At 40.9% G+C, this 20557-nt stretch overlaps 3 protein-coding genes across 3 annotated transcripts in view; 2 read left to right on the forward strand and 1 right to left on the reverse strand.

Annotated features, from left to right (window-relative positions):
• The first annotated feature begins 123 nt into the window (after window positions 1-123).
• cyba (cytochrome b-245, alpha polypeptide) lies at window positions 124-4116 on the forward strand. Its single transcript, XM_080767646.1, has 6 exons — window positions 124-275; window positions 525-594; window positions 922-996; window positions 1309-1392; window positions 1596-1677; window positions 3277-4116. The coding sequence occupies exons 1-6, from the start codon at window positions 218-220 to the stop codon at window positions 3478-3480; spliced, it is 573 nt and encodes a 190-aa protein (XP_080623772.1). The 5' UTR covers window positions 124-217; the 3' UTR covers window positions 3481-4116.
• Window positions 4117-6873: 2757 nt separating this feature from the next.
• Window positions 6874-10100, reverse strand: brf2 (BRF2 general transcription factor IIIB subunit). Its single transcript, XM_080760428.1, has 4 exons — window positions 9738-10100; window positions 9475-9531; window positions 9029-9350; window positions 6874-8865 (listed from the first exon to the last, which is right to left on the reverse strand). Exons 1-4 carry the CDS (start codon window positions 9871-9873, stop codon window positions 8052-8054), a joined length of 1329 nt encoding a protein of 442 aa, XP_080616554.1. The 5' UTR covers window positions 9874-10100; the 3' UTR covers window positions 6874-8051.
• A 477-nt stretch (window positions 10101-10577) lies between these two features.
• Window positions 10578-20557, forward strand: part of tcf25 (TCF25 ribosome quality control complex subunit) — a 43676-nt gene continuing 33696 nt past the window's right edge. Inside the window, exons 1-8 of the mRNA XM_080769187.1 lie at window positions 10578-10922; window positions 13216-13362; window positions 13491-13553; window positions 13948-14075; window positions 14900-14965; window positions 15059-15141; window positions 18277-18407; window positions 18922-19021. Coding sequence (XP_080625313.1) covers window positions 10686-10922; window positions 13216-13362; window positions 13491-13553; window positions 13948-14075; window positions 14900-14965; window positions 15059-15141; window positions 18277-18407; window positions 18922-19021 — 955 coding nt within the window. The 5' untranslated portion in view covers window positions 10578-10685. The remainder of the gene's footprint in view (window positions 10923-13215; window positions 13363-13490; window positions 13554-13947; window positions 14076-14899; window positions 14966-15058; window positions 15142-18276; window positions 18408-18921; window positions 19022-20557) is intronic.

Raw genomic sequence — 20557 nt, forward strand, 5'->3', positions numbered from 1 at the left:
TGCACTGGCAGAGGGAAAGAAGCTCTCCCCTAGAGGAATGAGGATTGGCCAACTAAGGCCTGCCTGTTTTGCCCTACCTTTGTGATGAAAAGTAAAGTAGAAGTAAAAGTATGTTAACTTCCTCATAGTCATTACATTAGGGCAGTAGGCTATAATCACCACCTGCTTTCAGTCGCGTTTGGAGGGTCTGACTGTCTTGTCTGCTGTTGGAGACGCGATGGGGCAAATAGAATGGGCCATGTGGGCCAATGAACAGGCTCTGGCGTCGGGATTGAGTGAGTCTGTCCTTATACACAATTTATAAATATGAATTTATGTTATGTTATGTAATGTTAGTTTGGTGTTATTATCTTAATATAACTATTAGAATATCTACTCGTTGAAATTCTTTTTGTTTAAGGAAGTTGAGGTTTTCCAAAAGTCGGAATTTGAACAGAACAAATAAATCTTTTAAAGACTTTACTGATTATGAATTATTTAAGTTAACCGTGTCTTTCTGTTTGTCTTACCACTTCCTTTTTCAGTTCTCGTTGCATGTGGCATCGTAGCGGTAGCTGGACAATTCCGTGGCTGGGAATTTGCTGCTTATGGAATGTATCTTTTTCATCTCTGATGTAATTAGGTTTTCTGTAAAATTGTAAACCATACGATAATTTATAAATTAGTTTAATGTCATCATCACTCCAGAGAAGGACAGACAAGACAATTCATCCAACGCATTAATAATAAACACATTTACAAAGTACCCTACATGAATATCCTACAAATACACATACACATAGGAATTTAAATACCGGTAAATTAAAATTACAATATGCAGAATAATAATGAAACAAAACACCTCAACAAAGGGTTGACTTTGTGCAGTTACAGAAAACAATAAAATCCTATCTTGAGAGTTTGTCCTTGACAGAAGCTCAGAGCTGCAGGTGCGCTTGTGTGTCTACTGGAGTACCCACGAAGCAAGAGAGTTAAGGGAACTAGTGTGGAGAGAACGTAAGTGATCTTCTATGATTAATTGAACATGGTGGAGTTGGACCCATCTTGTAAACAAGTGTAATGCTTTATTGGGTCGTCCACTCACAGTTGGCAGTTTTTGTATTGAGTTGTGCTTGAAATGTAGCCTACTGTAATTCTGCAAACTGTTAATAAATACTTCAATCAATCAATCAATCAATCAATCAATCAATCAATCAATCAATCAATCAATCCATTTAACCCACTGAGTTCTGGCGGTCACCAGGATGTTTAAGTCTAAATGGAATTACTACTGTACTTACTATAACAACCTTTCTATTGTCATCTTAGGGGTCAGTACTGCTTCACTATTGTGGTAAAAGGCTTTGGACCGCTGACCAGGAACTACTATGTCAGAGCATTTTTACATGCAGCGTGAGTAGTATCTTTTTCCTGCTGTGACTCGTGTTTTCCTTGCCAGGCAGCATTCTTTTCATTCATTCTCTCTCCAAAAAAAGACACAGTTGTGCTTTTTTTGGCTGACATTCCTATTAATCATTACCATTGTTTGAATGTCAATTGATCAATTGATCACTTATTGGTTATTCTAATTGATCAACTTGTTTCTTCTTCCACAGACTCTCTGTTCCTTGTGGTTTTATGCTCGCTACTGTACTTGGATGTGTCTGCCTCGGCATCGCCAGCCTCATCTACCTACTGGTAAGTTTAAAAGCCAGCACCAGTTCAGAAATCAGACAACATGCTGAGGTTAGCGCGAATATATTAATTTGCATCCATATATAGTTCATAGGCAGCTATTGGAACGTTACAAAACAGAAAATGCATAAGTAGAAAAAACAAGGAACATCTCAATAAAGGGTCTCCACCATGTGCAGGTTAGGTTGTGGCGCTATAATAGGCCAATGTGAAAATGCCATTTCTTCTTATGCCTTGGATGACAATTGATATGATTTGAGTCATTTTGTTCCAAAAATGTGTTTAGCAAAAATCCACCTGTTTGTGGCGCTATAACAGGCCAATGTGAAAAGGGTGGGATATATTCCTCAGCTTAGTAGGAAAGTCTGTGAAAGTTTTCACGTAAATTGCATGCTGCGTTCATGATTTGAGGCATTTTGTTCCAAAAATGTGTTTAGCAAAAATCCACCTGTTGGTGGCGCTATAACAGGCCAATGTGAAAAGGGTGGGATATATTCCTCAGCTTAGTAGGAAAGTCTGTGAAAGTTTTCACGTAAATTGCACGCTGCGTTCATGATTTGAGGGTTTTTGTTCAAAACGGGCCAATCCTGCAAACTTTGAAAGCCAATGTTAGCCAATTCGGATGGAATATGAAATATCGGACAGATCCGTCTTGAACACTTGACTATAGAGATAGTGTGTAACGATTTGCGGGAGTTTTGGACAGAATCTGGAGGAGTAATATCAACAAATGTGTTTTTCAAAAGTCGGCCTCCTGGTGGCGCTATAACAAACCGTTCTGGAGATTTTGGGGCAGAGGTTCATGTTGGCATCCAGGGAGTGTGTGTGCAAAATTTGGCATTGACCAGGTTAACAGTGCTGGAGATTAGCTGTACACAGACGGACGGACGGACACACACACACACACACACACTCACACATGGACTGACGGACCCACCCACACACACACAGACGGAGTGCAAAACATCTGTACTCTCTCCATGCCTTCGGCCTGGTGGAGACAAAATTATGTATCGGTTCAAAAGGATCACAGTTCAATCAAGCATTCTTTCCCGTTGGGAGCACAAGGCAAGTTACTAAAGGTTCATTTGAAACAAGGAAATAGGAACAAGGAAGGGTTCCTGTACTTGTTGGAAGCTCTATTGAGACATGTATCTTTACGAAACCTTGCCTTGTGACTGGTTAAACTCACAAACATTATTGTGGGTGGCATAATACCAGCTACACAATTTGTATGATTAAGACAAAGTTCAGCTGGATGACATCCATTGTATTACTTAAAATGACTCAGTTAAAACGTAACTATAAGTTTAAGTAACACCTATTCCTCTGTCTGTATTTTTACACTTTGTATTTTTTTTGTTTTTGTTTCTTATATTATTAATACATAGTAATGCATTTCATTTGTATAGTTCCTTTACGGAGTTCAATGATACTTAAGATAACACATTTATGATTCTTTAAGACCATGTATGCTGTGAGGGAAAGGGAGCTAGAGAGAAATTACTAAGTGGTTGGGCCACAGGGTGCAGCAGTCATTCTGTGAACTGAAGGATATGTTTGTGTAGCAGTTAGTGACTTCCTGGTCGTCTTGATTTATAGGCAGCAATTCGAGGTGAACACTGGGAGCCCATACTTCCAAAGAAGGACACCCGAAAGCCGGAGCGAGACGGTATCAAAAGCCCTCCTCAGAACCCTCCCCCAAGGCCACCCCAAGACATGCGCAGGAAACCGGCGAAAGACCTCGAGGCAGCAGCCTACGACAACCCCATCCCTGTGACTGATGACGAGAACTATAACAAGTAATGTTATCCCTGTACTGCATGTTGCTGCACTTCCAAATATCTCATGTACTATCAAGTTCCACGGAACCATAATAGGGATATGTTATGTTACAGTATGTTTATGTTATCCTTCTGTTATTATCCTAATTTGATTAATAGATTCACAAGGGTTTTGTGAACCGGGCAGAGGTTCCCAAACCTTTTCAGCTCAAGACCCTAAAGGGAAATATGGTGTCTCACCGGCGACACCCAAACCTATATATACTGCATGTGAATGAACCACTTAACCTAAGCCAAAAATAGTGAATAGTAGTCGATCTACCTATGCTCACAATGTGTCGTCAAATGTATCTTTTTATGTTTCTAAAAGTCTTTCTGAATTGTTTTACATTTTGTTTCCCAAAAAACCTTTTATTTTTTATGAAAGGTTGTATGAATTGGTTGTGACTATGAGAAACACTGCATATAGAGAGAACAAGGGAGAGTAGACTCTTTTAGATATGGCCTCAGACGAATGCATTTGATTATTTTTTTTGTATTTATATGAACTGAAATATAAAAATGTACAGTAGCCTAGCCTATGTATTTTCATATAAGGCTTAGGATGTAATATCTTCAATTCCATTTTATTTGTTTTAAATAAATACCCTGCATTCCATGCAAAGTATCTGTAATAGTTACTTTTAGACATAGATCTGTGTAATGCTTCTGGTTTTGCAAGTTCTCTCTTATTCACAACTTCCTTCTCTTGTGGTGACTTCTGAGACATTGGACGTGCCCGCTCTCTCACATACACACTAGGCATGTGGATAGAAAAAAGGCTATAACTTAATACCTCAGATTCAAGTTGTTAGTACATGGTAAATGGTGCATTTATATAGCACCTTTATCCAAGGCGCTTTACATTCACCCACATTCACACACCGACTGTGGATCAGGAGGTAGAGCAGGTCGTCCAATGATCCATGGGTCGGCGCGATATAAATGCACCATTTACCATTTTTTCACACCGATGGCGGCGGAAACCATGCAAGGCTAAAACAGTGGTTCTACAAGCTCTCAACGTGTGAGCTTGTAGATGGGTCATTGACATAAAAACGACAGTTCACCACACATCAACACACTACTAAATATTATTTTGGATGTAGATTCATTCATTGTTCACATTCATAATACACACAAAATGACACTAGGTTTGTTTCATTTCACTTCATCTTTATTCATGTCTTGGCAATACGTGAACGAGTGTGCCATGCCAAGGGTGAACTGAGGGAGTGGACACAACTAAATAGGAAGAAGACTTTTCATCCATTATGTTAACAGCAGTGTTGTTTTTGGCAGGCATTTTTTAGATTTAGTCAGTCTTAGTCTTTTGGAAAAATGCTTAATTAGTCTTAGTCAGTCTTAGTCATTTGGAAAAATGCTTAATTAGTCTTAGTCAGTCTTAGTCATTTCTATCCTTGATAGTTTTAGTCGACGGAAACTCCTAAGGGTTTTAGTCAGTTTTAGTCATTTTAGTAAAAGGTTTTAGTCCAGTTTGTCAATTTTTTTAAAATGTCTTTAAATAAAATGTCTATAGCGTACAGGTATTAATTAGAGCTGGGACTCGATTAAAAAAAAATCTAATTAATCAGAGGCTTTGTAGTTAATTCATCTCGATTAATCGCATTTTAATCGCATATCATTATTTGACCCAAGAACTGTGAGAGCCATTTTTTTATGGATTTTGGTATACTAGTGAATCAATGAATAGTGAATACATAAGTTTAAGCAATAAAACATTGTTTTTGTAGTAATAATATCTCAAAATTAATAATTTATATAGAGCTTTTCTGAGTACCCAAAAATGCTTTACAAGGGGGACATGATAAATGCAAAAACAACTTTATTAAAGGAAAAACACTAAGTAAATAAAAATAAATATCTGGGGAAAGTAATATTGAAGGTTTTGGATGGTGGGGGCATGTCTCTGAGAGTTTTGGGGTATGCATTCCACAGGGTTGGTGGGGGGGGCTTCAATTGGTGCAGCAAATATGTGACATGAGTTGACCATAAGAAAACACCTCTGTGTTTCTTCCGTGGACATACAGTAACAGCCATAGGAGATTTTACATTTTATTTGGCCATAACCGTTTAGTTAGAATTAGAAACCATGTCATCTGGTCGGGTACTTGAACTGCTACTGGGAGTTGGAATAACATTAGCTCTGATCCATAGTGTTAGAAGGAGGAAAGTAGGCTTTCACATCTTTTTTTATGTTAAAAACGAGGGGCTGCACAGCCTGCACTTCCGCGGGTGTGAGTGAGGGGAAAGGATCAAATTAAGTACCATAGAACTCCTGAGTCCTAACTACGCTATCGACCAGAGCTACTGTTGTTGATTGACGTTAGCTTCCAGGCTAGGCTAGGTGCAACATGTTTCGCATTGAGCCGATACTGGAGTCTTGACGAGGCGCGGTGATATGTGAATTCTTTGTTGAATAATTGCACACAAGTGTGCTGTAATCCACGCTATCATCGGATAGCCTTTTAAATTCTATTTCCAATCCACGGGGACAAGCAAAGTGATCTGCAGCGGCTTGGCTTCCCCCAGTCTGGTGATGTTATTGTCTGAAGAAAACACGGAGTCGAAATGGGACGGGGTGTGTGTGTGTGTATGCAATGTGCATGCATGCAGATGGGCGTGACCAACAAGGAAAGGAGGATAGACTTAGCCTGGGCACCATTTCATTTCGGTATGAGCCGGATGATATGCCTACGTCACGTTGTATGCAGCTTCCCAAACAGGATGTACCCAAAATAATCCCCCCTCCCCCGCGATCAAAATGTTAGTTCCCCCCCCGACTTTACTCGCCAGTTGCCATTGTGCCGCACTCTCGCTACGAGTTGGATTGCAATATGGTCCTTGTATTTTAAAATTCAACGAAACTAAAGTACGCCGCATCAGAAGCATATTAATTGGTAGGAACTAACATTTTGATCGCGGGGGAGGGGGGATTATTTTGGGTACATCCTGTTTGGGAAGCTTCCTACAACGTGACGTAGGCATATCATCCGGCCCCGGACTTTTGGAACAGAGACCAGGCTTTCCTCCGAGGCGGTGGAAAGCCTGGTGATGCGAGGTTAGGATAGACTAGAGGCGAGAGCAGTGACATTATTGGCGAACATTTTCATGCATTTAAAACTTTGTTCGTCAATCCACTAACATGTTCGTCTACCCTCGTCTTGTCAGCGATAACACAAACACGTCTCGTCATCGTCATCGCGTCAAACAGAGCTAATTAGCTCGTCAGCGTCAGTCTTGTCCCGAATTATTTGAGTGTATTTAGTTTTAGTCCGTCTTAGTCCTGGAAAAAGGGGCGTTGACGTCGTCATTTACGTTATCGTCAGTCCTGACGAAAACAACACTGGTTAACAGTAAAATACCAGTAATTTAACTTCCCCATTAAAAAAAGAAATCTCCATTATATTTGTGACATCTCCATCTTCCCTGTCTGGGCTAGCATTAGTATAATAATATGAGACTAGTTCAGATCCAATCTGTTCCATTCAGTTGTGTTTTCAATGGTTCAGTTGAATAGTTGTTTATGATTGGCCTAACCTCATGACTAAGGCTGCGTCCACACATATACACAGGTATTTTTTATAAACTGAGCTTTTTCGTTTTCGTTTTTGAAAATCTCTGCGTCTACACGGCCCAGTTTACAAAAATCTCTTCATCCACATGACAACCGTAGCCAGCCAAAAACTAAACAGTTTTGTTTTTTTAAATGTACAGTGAGTGGCCTGATTTCTTTTAAAGATTATTTTATTTGGCCAAAAATGCATTTGCGTGTGGACAACCCCGCAAATGCATATAAAAAGCTCTGTTTAGAAAATGTAACTGGCTACGTGTGATGACTAAGTGACTTTTATTCTTAGAGGTCTGACCTCACAGAGAATTGGATTACCAGCAACTTGTGCATTTCTCGCATTTCTTGCCCAGTCACTTGCATACTAAGCTACTGATTGGCTCCTGACTACAATTGACTAAGTAGAAAGTAAAATGTGACTTAACAATGAGTTATGTAGCAACGCTACTCTGGTCTTTTTCCCCCGATTATTCAGTCGGATGGAAAAACAAAGAAAAAAACTGCATCAAATACTTTCATAGTGTTGGTCTGTAATAAAATTATAAAATGTTATACCAGGAAACAAAGATATATCACAAATGCACCATTCTTTGTCACATGAGAGCAGATTATCTCTAATACTGCTAACTTGAACAGACATGCTGAATTTGTTCAATGTGAAAACAATTGTACAAAGTCATGGAAGTAGAAAAACTAATCTAATGCAACAATTACGTTTGACAATTGTTAACAATTGTTGCTCACAGTGCATTATATTGAATTTAAAGTGCATTTCTCTCTCTAAACAAGAGTTTCATGTATTTCCACACAATCAAATAAAGCAGAATTTGTCTCTAGACTACATTGTAGCCTGACAGCCCGTTGCAGGTTTTAGTCCCGATCCCGGGGGTGTCTAAAAAAATAACGAATGAAAAATAATTATAAAGCAGTACCATTCACAAAATTGTCTCAGATCAGTGTTTTTAATCTTCCTCTGATTGTTCATCCTCAGATGAGTGCAACATATTATTTGCCAAAGCAAAGTCCCTAACTTCCTGAGGAGTGCGGAGGTATGTATCAATCTCACTGTCTGAAATATCCTCATCACCAGTAACCTCCTTCATCACTGGCCTCTCAACTCTCCTGACCTTACAATTCTTCACACAGGGAGGAGCAAACAATGCTCTCTTCCCCCAATGCGATGCCGAGGCCTGCTTTTCCTGACTGGCTGCGACATCGTGCTGCTCAACACTAGTGCAGGGATCTTTTACAGCTTCCACACAAGATGTGTTCTGCTCCACCTGCAAAGAGATTTGGGAGGGTGGTGCCTCCTCCTCCACATGTATATGGTTTCCAGATGAAGAATCTTCTGAAGTGGGTGGGAGTGTGTTCTCATGTGATCGTAGCGCACTCCTCAACAGGGCATTCCGGTTCTCTAGGATGTCACCCACCAGTCTCATCACACTATTTGGCGTCACATTCTCCACTACCCAAGGAATCTCTCTGCCTAGCTTACACAGAACATCCTTGATTTCAGTTATTCTTTTCATCGCCGTCACGTTCTTTTTCACCTTGGCCAGCCGACAGAACTTATCCAGTGTATACTTGAGGCGGATTTGAGTGGGCCTCAGGGACTGCCAGGCCAGGAAGATGGCTGCCATCAAGATGGGGAGGGGCTTGCGGCCTGTCACTATCCAGGCATCTCCTGCCAGCTCCGCCAGGGCCACAGCACGCTTTGTCAAGTCCTTGTTGTTCTCAGCAAATTCCTCTGGAACGTCAGAAGGACCAATTTTGAAACTGAAATGAAGAGAACAAATACATGTTTTCAAAACGCACTAACCTCATTAAAAGGATAGTTCAGGAATATTACCACACACACACACACACACACACACACACACACACACACACACACACACACACACACTTATTTTTTATAACAGCCTTGCATTATACTTACTCCTGGACGAAGGTTGCCAGTATGTCAGTGAGACCAGCCGCTGGAGCTTCAATGTGTAGTAACTTGACCATCTCCTGGTACACCACTGACATCACCAAGGGGTCGGCCTCCAGCAGGCCAGCGATGCTTCCCATGGCAATGGGCCAGTTGTACAGTCTGCAGCTGACCAGCACACAGCAGCCAACCAGAGCCTCTTTCTTCAGCAAACTGACTTTGATGAAATGCTGATGTTGATAAGCTTGCTTGTAATACGTCTGTGAGAGATCCTCCGTGTCCTTGTTGAGCCGTAGGACCCGGCATAATGCAGTCACTCGCTGCAGGCCTTAATGAAGCATACAGAAATATTAGTAGTGCATGAAAATAAGGCGCAAATTCTTGACAGCATCGATGCAAATATAAAACTATTGTGAACTTTATTTTTCTTAGATTGATTCAGTAAATCGTACCTTTAATCAGATTTTCACAGGGACGTTTCCCAGCTGTACTGTGACTGTATCCGACATCTATGGGTAAAAAAAATAAAAAAGATATGATAATTTTTAAAACATACATTTACAGACACCTCGACTTAAAGACCACCAGAGAGTAAAGACATCTGCTTATAAGAGGATAAACCCAGAAAAGGCACTTGTTTACTAAGGGTCCTCCTCGTCTCCATTTTCAATTCATCAAAACATTTAAAGACATGCATGTCTCAGAAATGCCATACCTGTGCCCTCATTGAAGTCAATTGTGAGAAGTCCTTCATTTAAAACAGAGCCGCAGTCAACGCAGACCTTATGACGCTCGGAATAGAAGCCATCGTCACTGATGTTGGAGGAGCCACAATTCGGACAAGTCGACATTTTACACTGGCCGATAATTTTATTGCGTGAATATGAAAACTAACTGCTAAGTTAAGTGACTGACTGAGTACAACCATAGAGTACAACAAGAAAACAATAACAAATGTTTCAGGAAATGAAGCAAAGCCGAACGACCAATAAACGCTGCCTTAGTGGCGGGCGGGCAACTCGCTCCGTGTAAATACAATTGGGACATTATAGTTCCGTATCGGTCAAACGTTCCGTTATTTCCCCACAGTCTACTCTACGGACGGACGGTCGGCTTTTTCTTTTTAAATGTAATATATATTTTTTATTTTTTTATGTGATTCTATTCTTGGTCTACAAGCCAGTAGAGTATAGTACACAAGTCCACAGCAGACACACCAACTACTTTAAGGAAGTGGGGGAGGGAGGGTTGAACATTGAACATACCTTTTGTTATGTAACGTTTTGTGTTTTACAGCTGTAGACATGTGGCAATAATAATAAAACAAAGTGAAGGTGATATTATTAATATATTCGGTATTCTACCATAATAGTACGATCACTACCTCACTGATATTATTGATATATCTGAATAAAATGAGTATTCCTTGCCTATGGAGGGCAGCACTCACACACCTGCCTGTCCAGGTCCCAACCAATCAATGTTGGGCAGAAGAAGTTTTCCACCAATGAAGGTGTCCCCCCCCCACCCCCCTAGCTCTGACGGACCGGTGTAAACAGTGTAAATATAGCATTAGCTGTCATGTAGCTAGTGCGCTACTAGACCCTAGCCTCGATCTTGTCATTAAAGTTCTCTGTTAATTCATCTGTGAATAATAGTAATCATGTCCAGCCGGGCCCTGCGCAGGCTGCGTGGGAAGCAACGGGGACAAGAAGCTCTGGACCTCGGGGAGGCTGGAGGAGAAGAGCCGCAGCAGCAGGAGGAGCAGGAGGAGCAGGGTGCTGCGGAGGGTGTGGAGGACTTGGAGGAGGAATCCGTTCTACATCAGGCTAAGAATAACAGTAGCAGAAAGGCTAAGAAAAACAAGAATCAGAAGAACCTCAGCAATATCTATGAACTGGTAAAGTATGGATGGAATGTATAACATGTTTGGGCCAAAAGTGCGACACGTTACAATGTCCATAAACTGATAAACAAGGCGAGCTAATTGTTAGCTTAGCCGTTTTGCTTTTGCTTCTGGGTCTACTCTACAATGTTCCATAATGTAACCAGTAGTTCCACAAACCATGTGCAACCCAATTCATTTCGCTCCGATGCCACCAAAATGTGTAACGCCCTACCAACGGTCATTAAGACATGTGAATTCCTTGACTCCTTCAAAACTGCTCTCAAAGGGCACCTACGAACGGATGCAATTCGAAACTGGCCCAGGTAAAATCTGAATCCCCCACCCACCACACACCCCTTTTCCCCCTCATTATGTTTCTTACTTTCTTTTCCCCTTTTAACTTCTTTATGATGATGATTTCCTGTTTTTTGGCTATATAGAAGTGTATATAATTTGTATGTCTCTAAATGTTATAATGAGACATACAAATGACCCTCTTGTAAACAAGTGTAATGCTTTATTGGGTCTCCACTCACAGTTGACAGTTTTTGTATTGAGTTGTGCTTGAAATGTACTGTAATTCTGCAAACTGTTAATAAATACTTCAATCAATCAACCAATCAACACATGTTTAGTGCTAGTGGGTAAGTAATTCACTGGATACGTTAGACATGGGGTAAAATCAAATGTGCAGCTTTTTATCTGGGTTGCTTGCATAGGTATATTGTGTGTGTGTGTGTGTGTGTGTGTGTGTGTGTGTTTGCAATCCAACAATATATTTACATGAACCTCAATTATGCCCAATATGCTTGTAGCTTTTCTAATTGAGAATGGGTAGTTATCATAAGGTAATAGAGCATGCACCTCCACTCTAGCCCAGGTGCTGGACAAAAAGGCAGTACAAGAGGAAGAAATAGAGTCCGCAACACTGGTATCAATTTGAATCAATAAACCAGTGGAGCTGAGTTTTTCATACCAGACTCTATTTCTTCCTATTTATCATAACATCCCATTGTTATTGAGTGGAGCTCAACTCACAACATTTTGTATAAAAGTGACAGGTCACACAGGTGTAGCTCATAATGCTACAGTGAGCTTTCTCATAACCGTTAACATAATGTCCATCCCCAGTTTGTCTCTAGTATTCAGTGTGCACACTGCAGTCATAATCAGCTAATATATTTGTAAAGTAAAAGCAGAGTGACACTTTGGTAGTTGTTTGGGTTGTGTAGTTGACTTGCAATGATGTACATCGAAATATTGGAATTACCACTGCATGGCTTATAAGCCAAAAATGAGCCTAGAAAGCTTTGGCGGTCTGCAGCATTGGGCATAGCATTTATTATTTCTACAAATTTTCACTAATAGTTTCATATCATTTGCTGCATCAGAAGGCATTCATTATGTAAGCTAGATGGCATCTCACAATCAAACGACTCATTACAACGGATGTTTTTGTTTTTACGTCCGGACTCCCCGTCCAGGACAGGCTTCAGACACGCCTCCTCAGGATTTGCAAACAGCTCATTACAACAATTATAACTAAAACATGACATGGCCCTACGCAAACTAACATCTAATCCTTAATTTCAGAGCTGCAGTTTATAATAGTAATAATAGCTCAGCCTCAAATGTATATAGCGCTTTTCTAAATACCCAAAGCGCTTTACATAAGAAGACTAGGAACATACTTTATTCAGAAAGAAAACAAAGCAAAACAGATGCAACATCAGTGCAAGGTTAAAAGGATAAACGAGGGAAGGGGGTTAGGGGGACATCTTGGGAGGCATACTATGATCCGACGGAGCATTGGTCCGAGATGCGCTGGGGGTCGGGAGAGGGTAGGCGTTAGGTTTAGGTGTGCTGCCCCGGGGGAGGTTAGGGTTAGGGTGAGGGTTGGGGTTAGGTTTAGGTGTGCTGCCCCGGGGGAGGTTAGGGTTAGGGTGAGGGTTGGGGTTAGGTTTAGGTGTGCTGCCCCGGGGGAGGTTAGGGTTAGGGTGAGGGTTTGAGGTAGGTTGTCGTTCGAACCAATGCTCCGTCGGACCAAACGCATGAACCCGGACATCTTAACCAGACCTCTGCTGGGGAAAGCTATCCTGAAGAGGTGGGTTTTGAGTGAGAGGAGAGAGGGAGCAACTCTGACATGTTTGGGGAGTTCATTCCAGAGGTTTAGATCTGCTTAGGTATGCTTTTCAATTCTCATCATGCACAGCATGTAATTGTTTGAGGGTGACTGTGAAGCGAGCAGTGCACTGATGTAACCTTACTGTATTTTCGTGCTAATAGCTGAAGCTCCTTTTGACAGATCTGTGATGCAGAGAATGAAGCGGAGAAATTGTCAGCCGATGACGACACGGAGAAGGTTGTTGGGAGTGATGAGCCTGGCAATGAAAAGAAGGATAATAGAAACACAGAGAAAATATGTCTAAAGCAAGAAGAGAAGTCGGCAAAGGTGAAATAAAACAAACAAACAAATAAATAAAGTCAATTTGAGTAGGAATAGTCTGTGCTCCATTTTTCTTTAGCATACTTTTTGCTAATCTAGACTTATAATATAATTTAATCTCTTCTTTCTCTCAGTCTGGAGAAGGAAAAAAGAAGAAGAAAAAGAAGAAGAAAAAGATTTCTCCAGGGGACACGCAGGTAAATAAAAACGTCTGGGTTTCCGAGGCTACAGGTAAAGTTACCAGGAAATATTTGCTGTGTGTCAGCTAATAATGAATGTTACTGTAGGTGGACTACTAGTACAGTAAAGGCCTATTCATAGTCTGAATGTTCGGTGGTGAGGTGACCACCGGAGCTGTAATAACGTGGAGCGGTGGTGAGTAAAAACAGAGAGAAGGGGTTGGGGAGGGCGGTGGTTTGCTCTTCACCGAGGCTCCCTGACGTCATGTTGAAGTTGCGGTGGTCACCTCACCACCGATAAATCAGACTATGAATAACGCTTAACTAACTAGTAGTAGTGGGACCACCATGTTTATACAGTACTAGTGTCATTTTACACTTAATTGGTGTCAATTGACTTACTTGATTTCAGGAGGATGTGGCTGAGGATGATATTGATGCATTGCTGGAGACCATAGAGCGATCCAACGGTCTCACCCTGCAGAATGAGGAGCATCTTGGGGGCTCAGACAGCAAGCCTGTATTATACGTGGAGCACAAGTGAGGAGGCCCTCTGTTGTTCATCTTAGCCATTAAAACACCAGCATCCGTACCACACATCTGCAAGTCACAATGCATTGTGAGCTTGTGGTAGGGCTATTTTCTGCAAAGATATTGAATGTAGAGCATAAACATAAAAGACAGACACTAGTATTGAGTCCTATATATAAATATATCTTATTTCTGACACTTTTGCATTTTCACCTTTACGTTGCAGACAAACTTTTGTTAGTTAAATCTCATTTAGGCACATGACGTGAGTGGAAGGAGGGAAACCGACAGAATGGTCCAGAATTTGAACTGTCATCCTCTGAAATTGATAGTTAATTTCCCGCATTCAGTAAAATATGTCTGTGTATACATTTTATAATCTGTTGACACTTGGAAAACGTGATAATACAAGCATAGAAAGAGTCTGCACACCAACGTCTGCTCTGATATGTATTATGCTTTATAGTTGACATAGCTAACGGTGAAAAAAAGTTTCACTATGTAAATATAAGTGGCTTGGTAGGAATCTAAGAGCAGAGATTATTTCTGGCCACCACATACAGTATATCAGTAACAGTTAAAGATCAGTGGGTGTTACGATCTTAATATTGACTAGAAGCTAAAAAGAACAAAGATAACGAATAAAGGGTTAATTTATTACCGTAACCGTAACAGGCGGTTGATCAAATTACAATTTTGAACCAAACTGTGCGGTATCACACAATTTGAGATTGATTGGTAATATTATAATGTGCAGCTGTTGTAGTGGGCTTTCTATTATTTTCTAGATGTCAGTGATTTGAAAGACCTTTACCTGTGTTTGTTTGTTTAAGGAATCTGAATCCAGACACGGAGCTCAAGCGGTACTTTGGGGCTCGTGCAGTTCTTGGAGATCAAAGGTAAAATGCATTATTGGAAGTCTGTTTGGGTTTAAACTAAGGGTTCAAGGCCTTCGTACGGTGTGTTTTCATTTATTTATTTGTCTTTGACAGACCTCGCCAGCGACAGCGGCAGTTCCATCGAAGCACCTGGATGACCATTCCTAAAGACACCTGGCCTCGCTTTAGCCGCCCAGGTAGTTGTTATTTACAGTTTTACATTTATAATTTAGCAGACGCTCTTATCCAGAGCGACTTAAAACACGCAAGTATACATCCAATAAATGTAGAGATTGTAGTACATCTACTAATGTAACGGGTAAACCAAGAAAATGCCAGCAGTCTAAACAATATACTATCAAAAAAATAATCGCTACATTGAAACTATAGGATACCAGGTAAACAATGAATCTGGGTTGATTTTGTCGACTAAAACTACGATGGAAAAATGTTTGTCACTGACAAACTAAATGGAAACTAAATGAAAACTAAGCTATGATGACTAAAACTAAGACTAAATATATTGACAACTTCGTCAACAAATAAAAACTAGACAAAAATGTTAGGAAGGGACTATTGGAGAAGAGACCCAGTATAAGTCATTTTCCAATTGGTTGCAATCTTGTAGATCGGCTATAGTGTAACATCAGCCATTACGATCACATCAAGGCCCACCAAAATACATTTTAGTCGACTAAATCAACTGTATATTTAGTCGACTAAAATCGCATGACATTTAGTCGACAAAAACTAGACTAACACTAAAGCATTCCAGGTGACTAAAATATGACTAAAACAAAATGAAGTTTCATTCCAAAGACTATGACTAAACAAAAATAGAAAATTGCTGCCCAAAACAACACTACAATGAACCTGGCATCTGTCTAAATAACATTTCCACCTTTGTGTAATTCATGGTTGTCAAGACTAGGTTAATCCGGGCTAAGGTGCAGTAGTCTCTGCAGTCTAAGATTGCTTTCACACCCGGATGCTATACTGCACTTAAAATTAATTATCGTAAGGTGAGCTTCGTTTGGCAGGTGTGAAGGCTCATTCGAACTGTAGATCTTTAGCTCCTTCTATATACTACTGTACTTGTAGGTGTACTCTAGGTCAGGGGTTCTCAACCCGTGGGTCGCGAACCCTCGGGGGGTCGCCAAATTATTTTGGGGGGTCCCCAATTTTCTCTTTTTTTTAAGAAGAAAAAAATTAAACAATTGTTTTTTTTGCAACTGAATGGCTGGAAAATGGAAATGAAGAGTTTACATATAGTACACATAGTACATGCATATCCTAATCTGCTATCTGCTTTCAGTATTTATTTATGGTATATTCTCTATTATTAAAGGAGAATTCCATGCTAGAATGCTTTCTTATCTTTCTTTGTAGTTGTTACGTCCCCACCAAAGAGGTCCAGGTGTTTTTTTGTGCAAAAACTCCTTATTGGCTATTTTCCCTACCATAAGCCCTCAATGAATTGCATTGCATTCAATGGGAATTGAATGGGGCTATGGGGTGTTATGCTAGTTTAAGGTTATTGTAGTAGCAGTCCATTTATATTGGGGGTCGGGAGGGGGTGAGGCGGGGGTCCAGAGACATTTCCAAAGCATTTCCAAAAAACGTTGAGAGCCCCTGTGTGCACTGTGCTCTCTACTGTAGTGTACTCTGTGCCACTTTACTCTGTGCTGTACTCTACTGGCCACTTTAGGTGGTGCAGCTTTCCGTGCTTGGACATAAACGTATACAGACACACATAGCTCCGTAATGGAGCGGAGGCACCGCTAAAAAAATAAACATGATTGAGTTTTATAAGCTAAATGGTGCATTTATATAGCGCCTTTATCCAAGGCGCTTTACGTAGATTCACACACACATTCACACACCTTTACATAGATTGTGCATTACATTCACCCATTCACACACACATTAACACACCGATGGCGGCGGAAACCATGCAAGGCACCAACCAGCACATCGGGAGCAATTGGGGGTTCAGAGTCTTGCTCAAGGACACTTCGACACTAACTCTGGGGGAGCCCACAGGGCTAACCTTGCGGTTACCATCCAGCTACTCTACCCCTGTAAAGTTTTAGCAAAATACATCAACTCTGGAGTATGTCCTGTAGATCTTTAGCTACTTCCGTGGACCCCCTGGGGACCCCCACGCGGTAACTATCATTGTCCGTTTCGGACACGGGGCGGCCTGTTGGAACCCGGGCCGGCACCCTGGGCACGTTCAGGGGGACCCCCAGGGGATCCCCACACGGAGTTGCACCACTCACTTCACACAGGTGGGGTTTTCACCTACAGTATAGCCTTCAATTATAAGGGTCTGAAAGTCTTGAGTCTGAAATAAAGATTTACTTAATATTCGTATTATAGAAATCACCCTAAGGCCTGCAAAAGTGCTTTTTTTAAATAGTGCTGGAAATATGAAACATCCTGCATAACATGAATACACACAGAAATGCATTGATTTAGTCTCCCCTCCATTAGAAACACACAGAAATAGCCTTGGCACTGCTGTCTGCTAGCTGTTCTTTATACTGAGAGGGGGCAGTACAACCAATAATTTGTTGGTACTAGCGGAGTGTCGGTATAGCCGCAAGCTGCTTTAATCAGAGATGCATTTATGTCACAACAGAGGCCACATTGATATTACACAGTGTGGGCGTGATGTCATGATGAAGACCAAACCATGCTGTTCGATGAATCAAATGTGGTAGCGCTTTCTTCTAGCTGTGTGTGTGTGTGTGGACTCAAGACTACAATTGCTCTTATCCAGAGTGAAGTGCAAAACCGAAATAAACTGAAATGAACCGTCTTAAACAACATGCAATCACATTCTTAACCTCTGTGCTCAAAACAACACTAAGGTACAACTTAAACCACGAGTAGAGGGTATGCCCATGCATAAAGTGAGTGGCAAATCAAGTGGCAAAGTGAGCTTAAATTTAAAGTTGTTTAATCCAATCAGATGTATGGCAAGGCCATATAAAATCAAATGCACCATTTAAGGCCAGAAAGTAGTTTTTTGCCACTCGGTAGTCGTTCCCATATAATGATAGTTTAGAAGTTTAGTGCTCCATGGACAGTGAACTAGTGAAGTGCTTGAAGGGGATTGAGGTGGCGAACAAAAAGATGAGTCTTCACACTAACTACGGCAGAGTGATCCATCTTTAATGACACATTGGTTTGTTTGGGAATTAAAAGCCTCATTGAAACTTAATTTTAGTAGAAATTCCATTTCATGACTGTAGCATTGTGGTAGTTGTTTTTATTGGTTTGGGATGTATAGCTCATCAGCCTGACCCATTATTGTCTCCCTGCAGGCATCTCAATGACACTACTGCAGTCTCAGGACGGCCTGCAGTACTTCACGTTTGAGCACAGTCGTGACTACCAGCAAGTACAGTTTAAGTTCCTAGATGCAGTGGAGTCCATGGATCCCAACAACATTGTGGTGAGAACAACCATGCTCTTGTTGGTTATGTTGAAAACGCCTAGAGCAGGCGTCTTTTCCGGGTTTTTAACCCATTCTAGGTTGGAACCCGTTTTGGTTTTTCAAGCATTATGTTATACTTTAGCTATTGAAAAATAGCAGATCTACAAGCTCATAGCTTGTAGATCTGCTATTTATTTATTTTTATCGTGAAAATGTGGCGCAAATCTTTGAATATATTCTTTCACAGTGAACGTTTTTAACTAAAATCTTTGCTTCTGGGGGGGGGGGGGGGGTCGCTGGAACTGCATATTTTCAGATGGGGGTCGGCGGCCAAATACATATAATTCTGGGGGTCCTTGACATGAAAAAAGTTGAGCACCACTGGCATAGAAACAGGTCTAAATGGGTTAAATCACATATGCAATTGAATCCTGCTACTGATTGTGGGATGTTCTCCTGTGTTCAATGCATTTCTGTGTTTGTCGTGTGGACAGGGATTTAGATCTCTCCTCCCTCCCTCCCTCCCTTCCAGGTCCTGCTACAGATGAATCCCTATCACATAGATTCCCTGCTCCAGCTGTCTGATGTCTGCCGTATACAGGAGGATCAGGAGATGGCCCGAGACCTAGTTGGTGAGAATTATTGGTTGAATAAAATGTCATGTCATGAAAGGAGCACTGCAATTTCCTAAAGTCATGAACACTTCATTTACCAAGTACAAGAAGCAGTAATGCATGTCAACATGTTTACTCAAATTTATTTGAGCAGTTCTGTGTCCCATCTTTCTACATAGGTAGGCTATGGTAAGGATATTATTCACAGATCTTTTTGACTGGGGATAATCAGTCCAGTCCTGCATTAATTTTAGCAGGTTAAAAAGGTGTTTCTTCAAAATGTGGGTGTTTCGTGGGACTTTTGATAATTGGTTCTCTATCGCTTCAATTTACAATTTACAATTTAGGCATTTAGCAGATGCTCTTAATCCAGAGCTTCCCTAGTTCCCATGCTCTGGAGTAGGGCTGAACGATATGTCGTTATCTCGATATGAACATGCAGGATATCAATATAGAATGTAATGATATGGGCGATATAAATTGCTTGTCCACTGCTACTGCCAGCAACATCACAGACGATGCAAGGACACGTGAGTTGAGCAGACGTTGTGAGTTGATTTGGAGCGGCTACATGCATCATTCCGCCTTTGCAACATCATGTTAGGCTTACAATTACAATGAATGGTAGACTGCATCGTTTAAGCTGCCCATGTGAATTTGTTTTAGCCAGTGCCTAGGAAAATAAATTAACCATCCCTCCGTTTCTCTGCATGTCACGTTGTTGTCAACTCTGGCACGGGACCGTGGGGATGTGTGTGTGTGCGACGATCATGCATGTTCTGTCACTTCCTGGCCGGCGCAAGTTTAAAAAACCGCGTCTCGCTGAGCTCGAGGTGACCGCCCTGTTTCAGTTCCTGTTTTCAGACTGTTATTTCAGTCATAATTGACATTTATGATAATTTGTTTTTGGTTTGATTGATTGAATTATTTATTGACATTATTTACATTGACATGAATACAGTACGGCTCTACATCTGATAAAGATGCACCATAATTTGGAAGTTGGATGAATGTCAATGTGCACAGTATGGTTGTGTTTACTTTTCATAGATCACGGTCATGTCAGTTTTGGATCTATATGGTCACAATTAGGTTACATGGCCTGTCTGTCCCAGATTTGTCTCAAATCATGATTTTATACTCCTAAAGTTATTACAGGGGGGAATGCAGCCCAAACTGTGTTTCTTTTTGTCTGTAAACAGTGTACAGTATCTGTGAACGTACCTGCTGTGATTGGGAAGAGAGCAGCAGCCGGCCTGCACCCTCGTTCTCTTCTGTCTTCTCCACGTTATTATCCCATTCTGAACGGGAATTGGTGTTTTAAGCATTATGTTATACTTGAGCTCTTGAAAAATAGCAGATCTACAAGCTCATAGCATGGCACAGAGTGCCACGCTACGAGCTTGTAGATCTGCTATTTTTGGAAAATCGTGAAAATGTGTCGTAAATGTGTAATATGTATTCTTTCAGAGCGTGCGTTTTTTTTTCTTTTTTTTTTTACTTAATTTTTATTGATGAAAAGACAGAGACAACAATACAAAAAAAAGACAATAC

This window comes from Protomyctophum bolini, assembly GCF_963924005.1.
Source record: "Protomyctophum bolini genome assembly, chromosome: 1".
Taxonomy (NCBI): Eukaryota; Metazoa; Chordata; class Actinopteri; order Myctophiformes; family Myctophidae; genus Protomyctophum; species Protomyctophum bolini.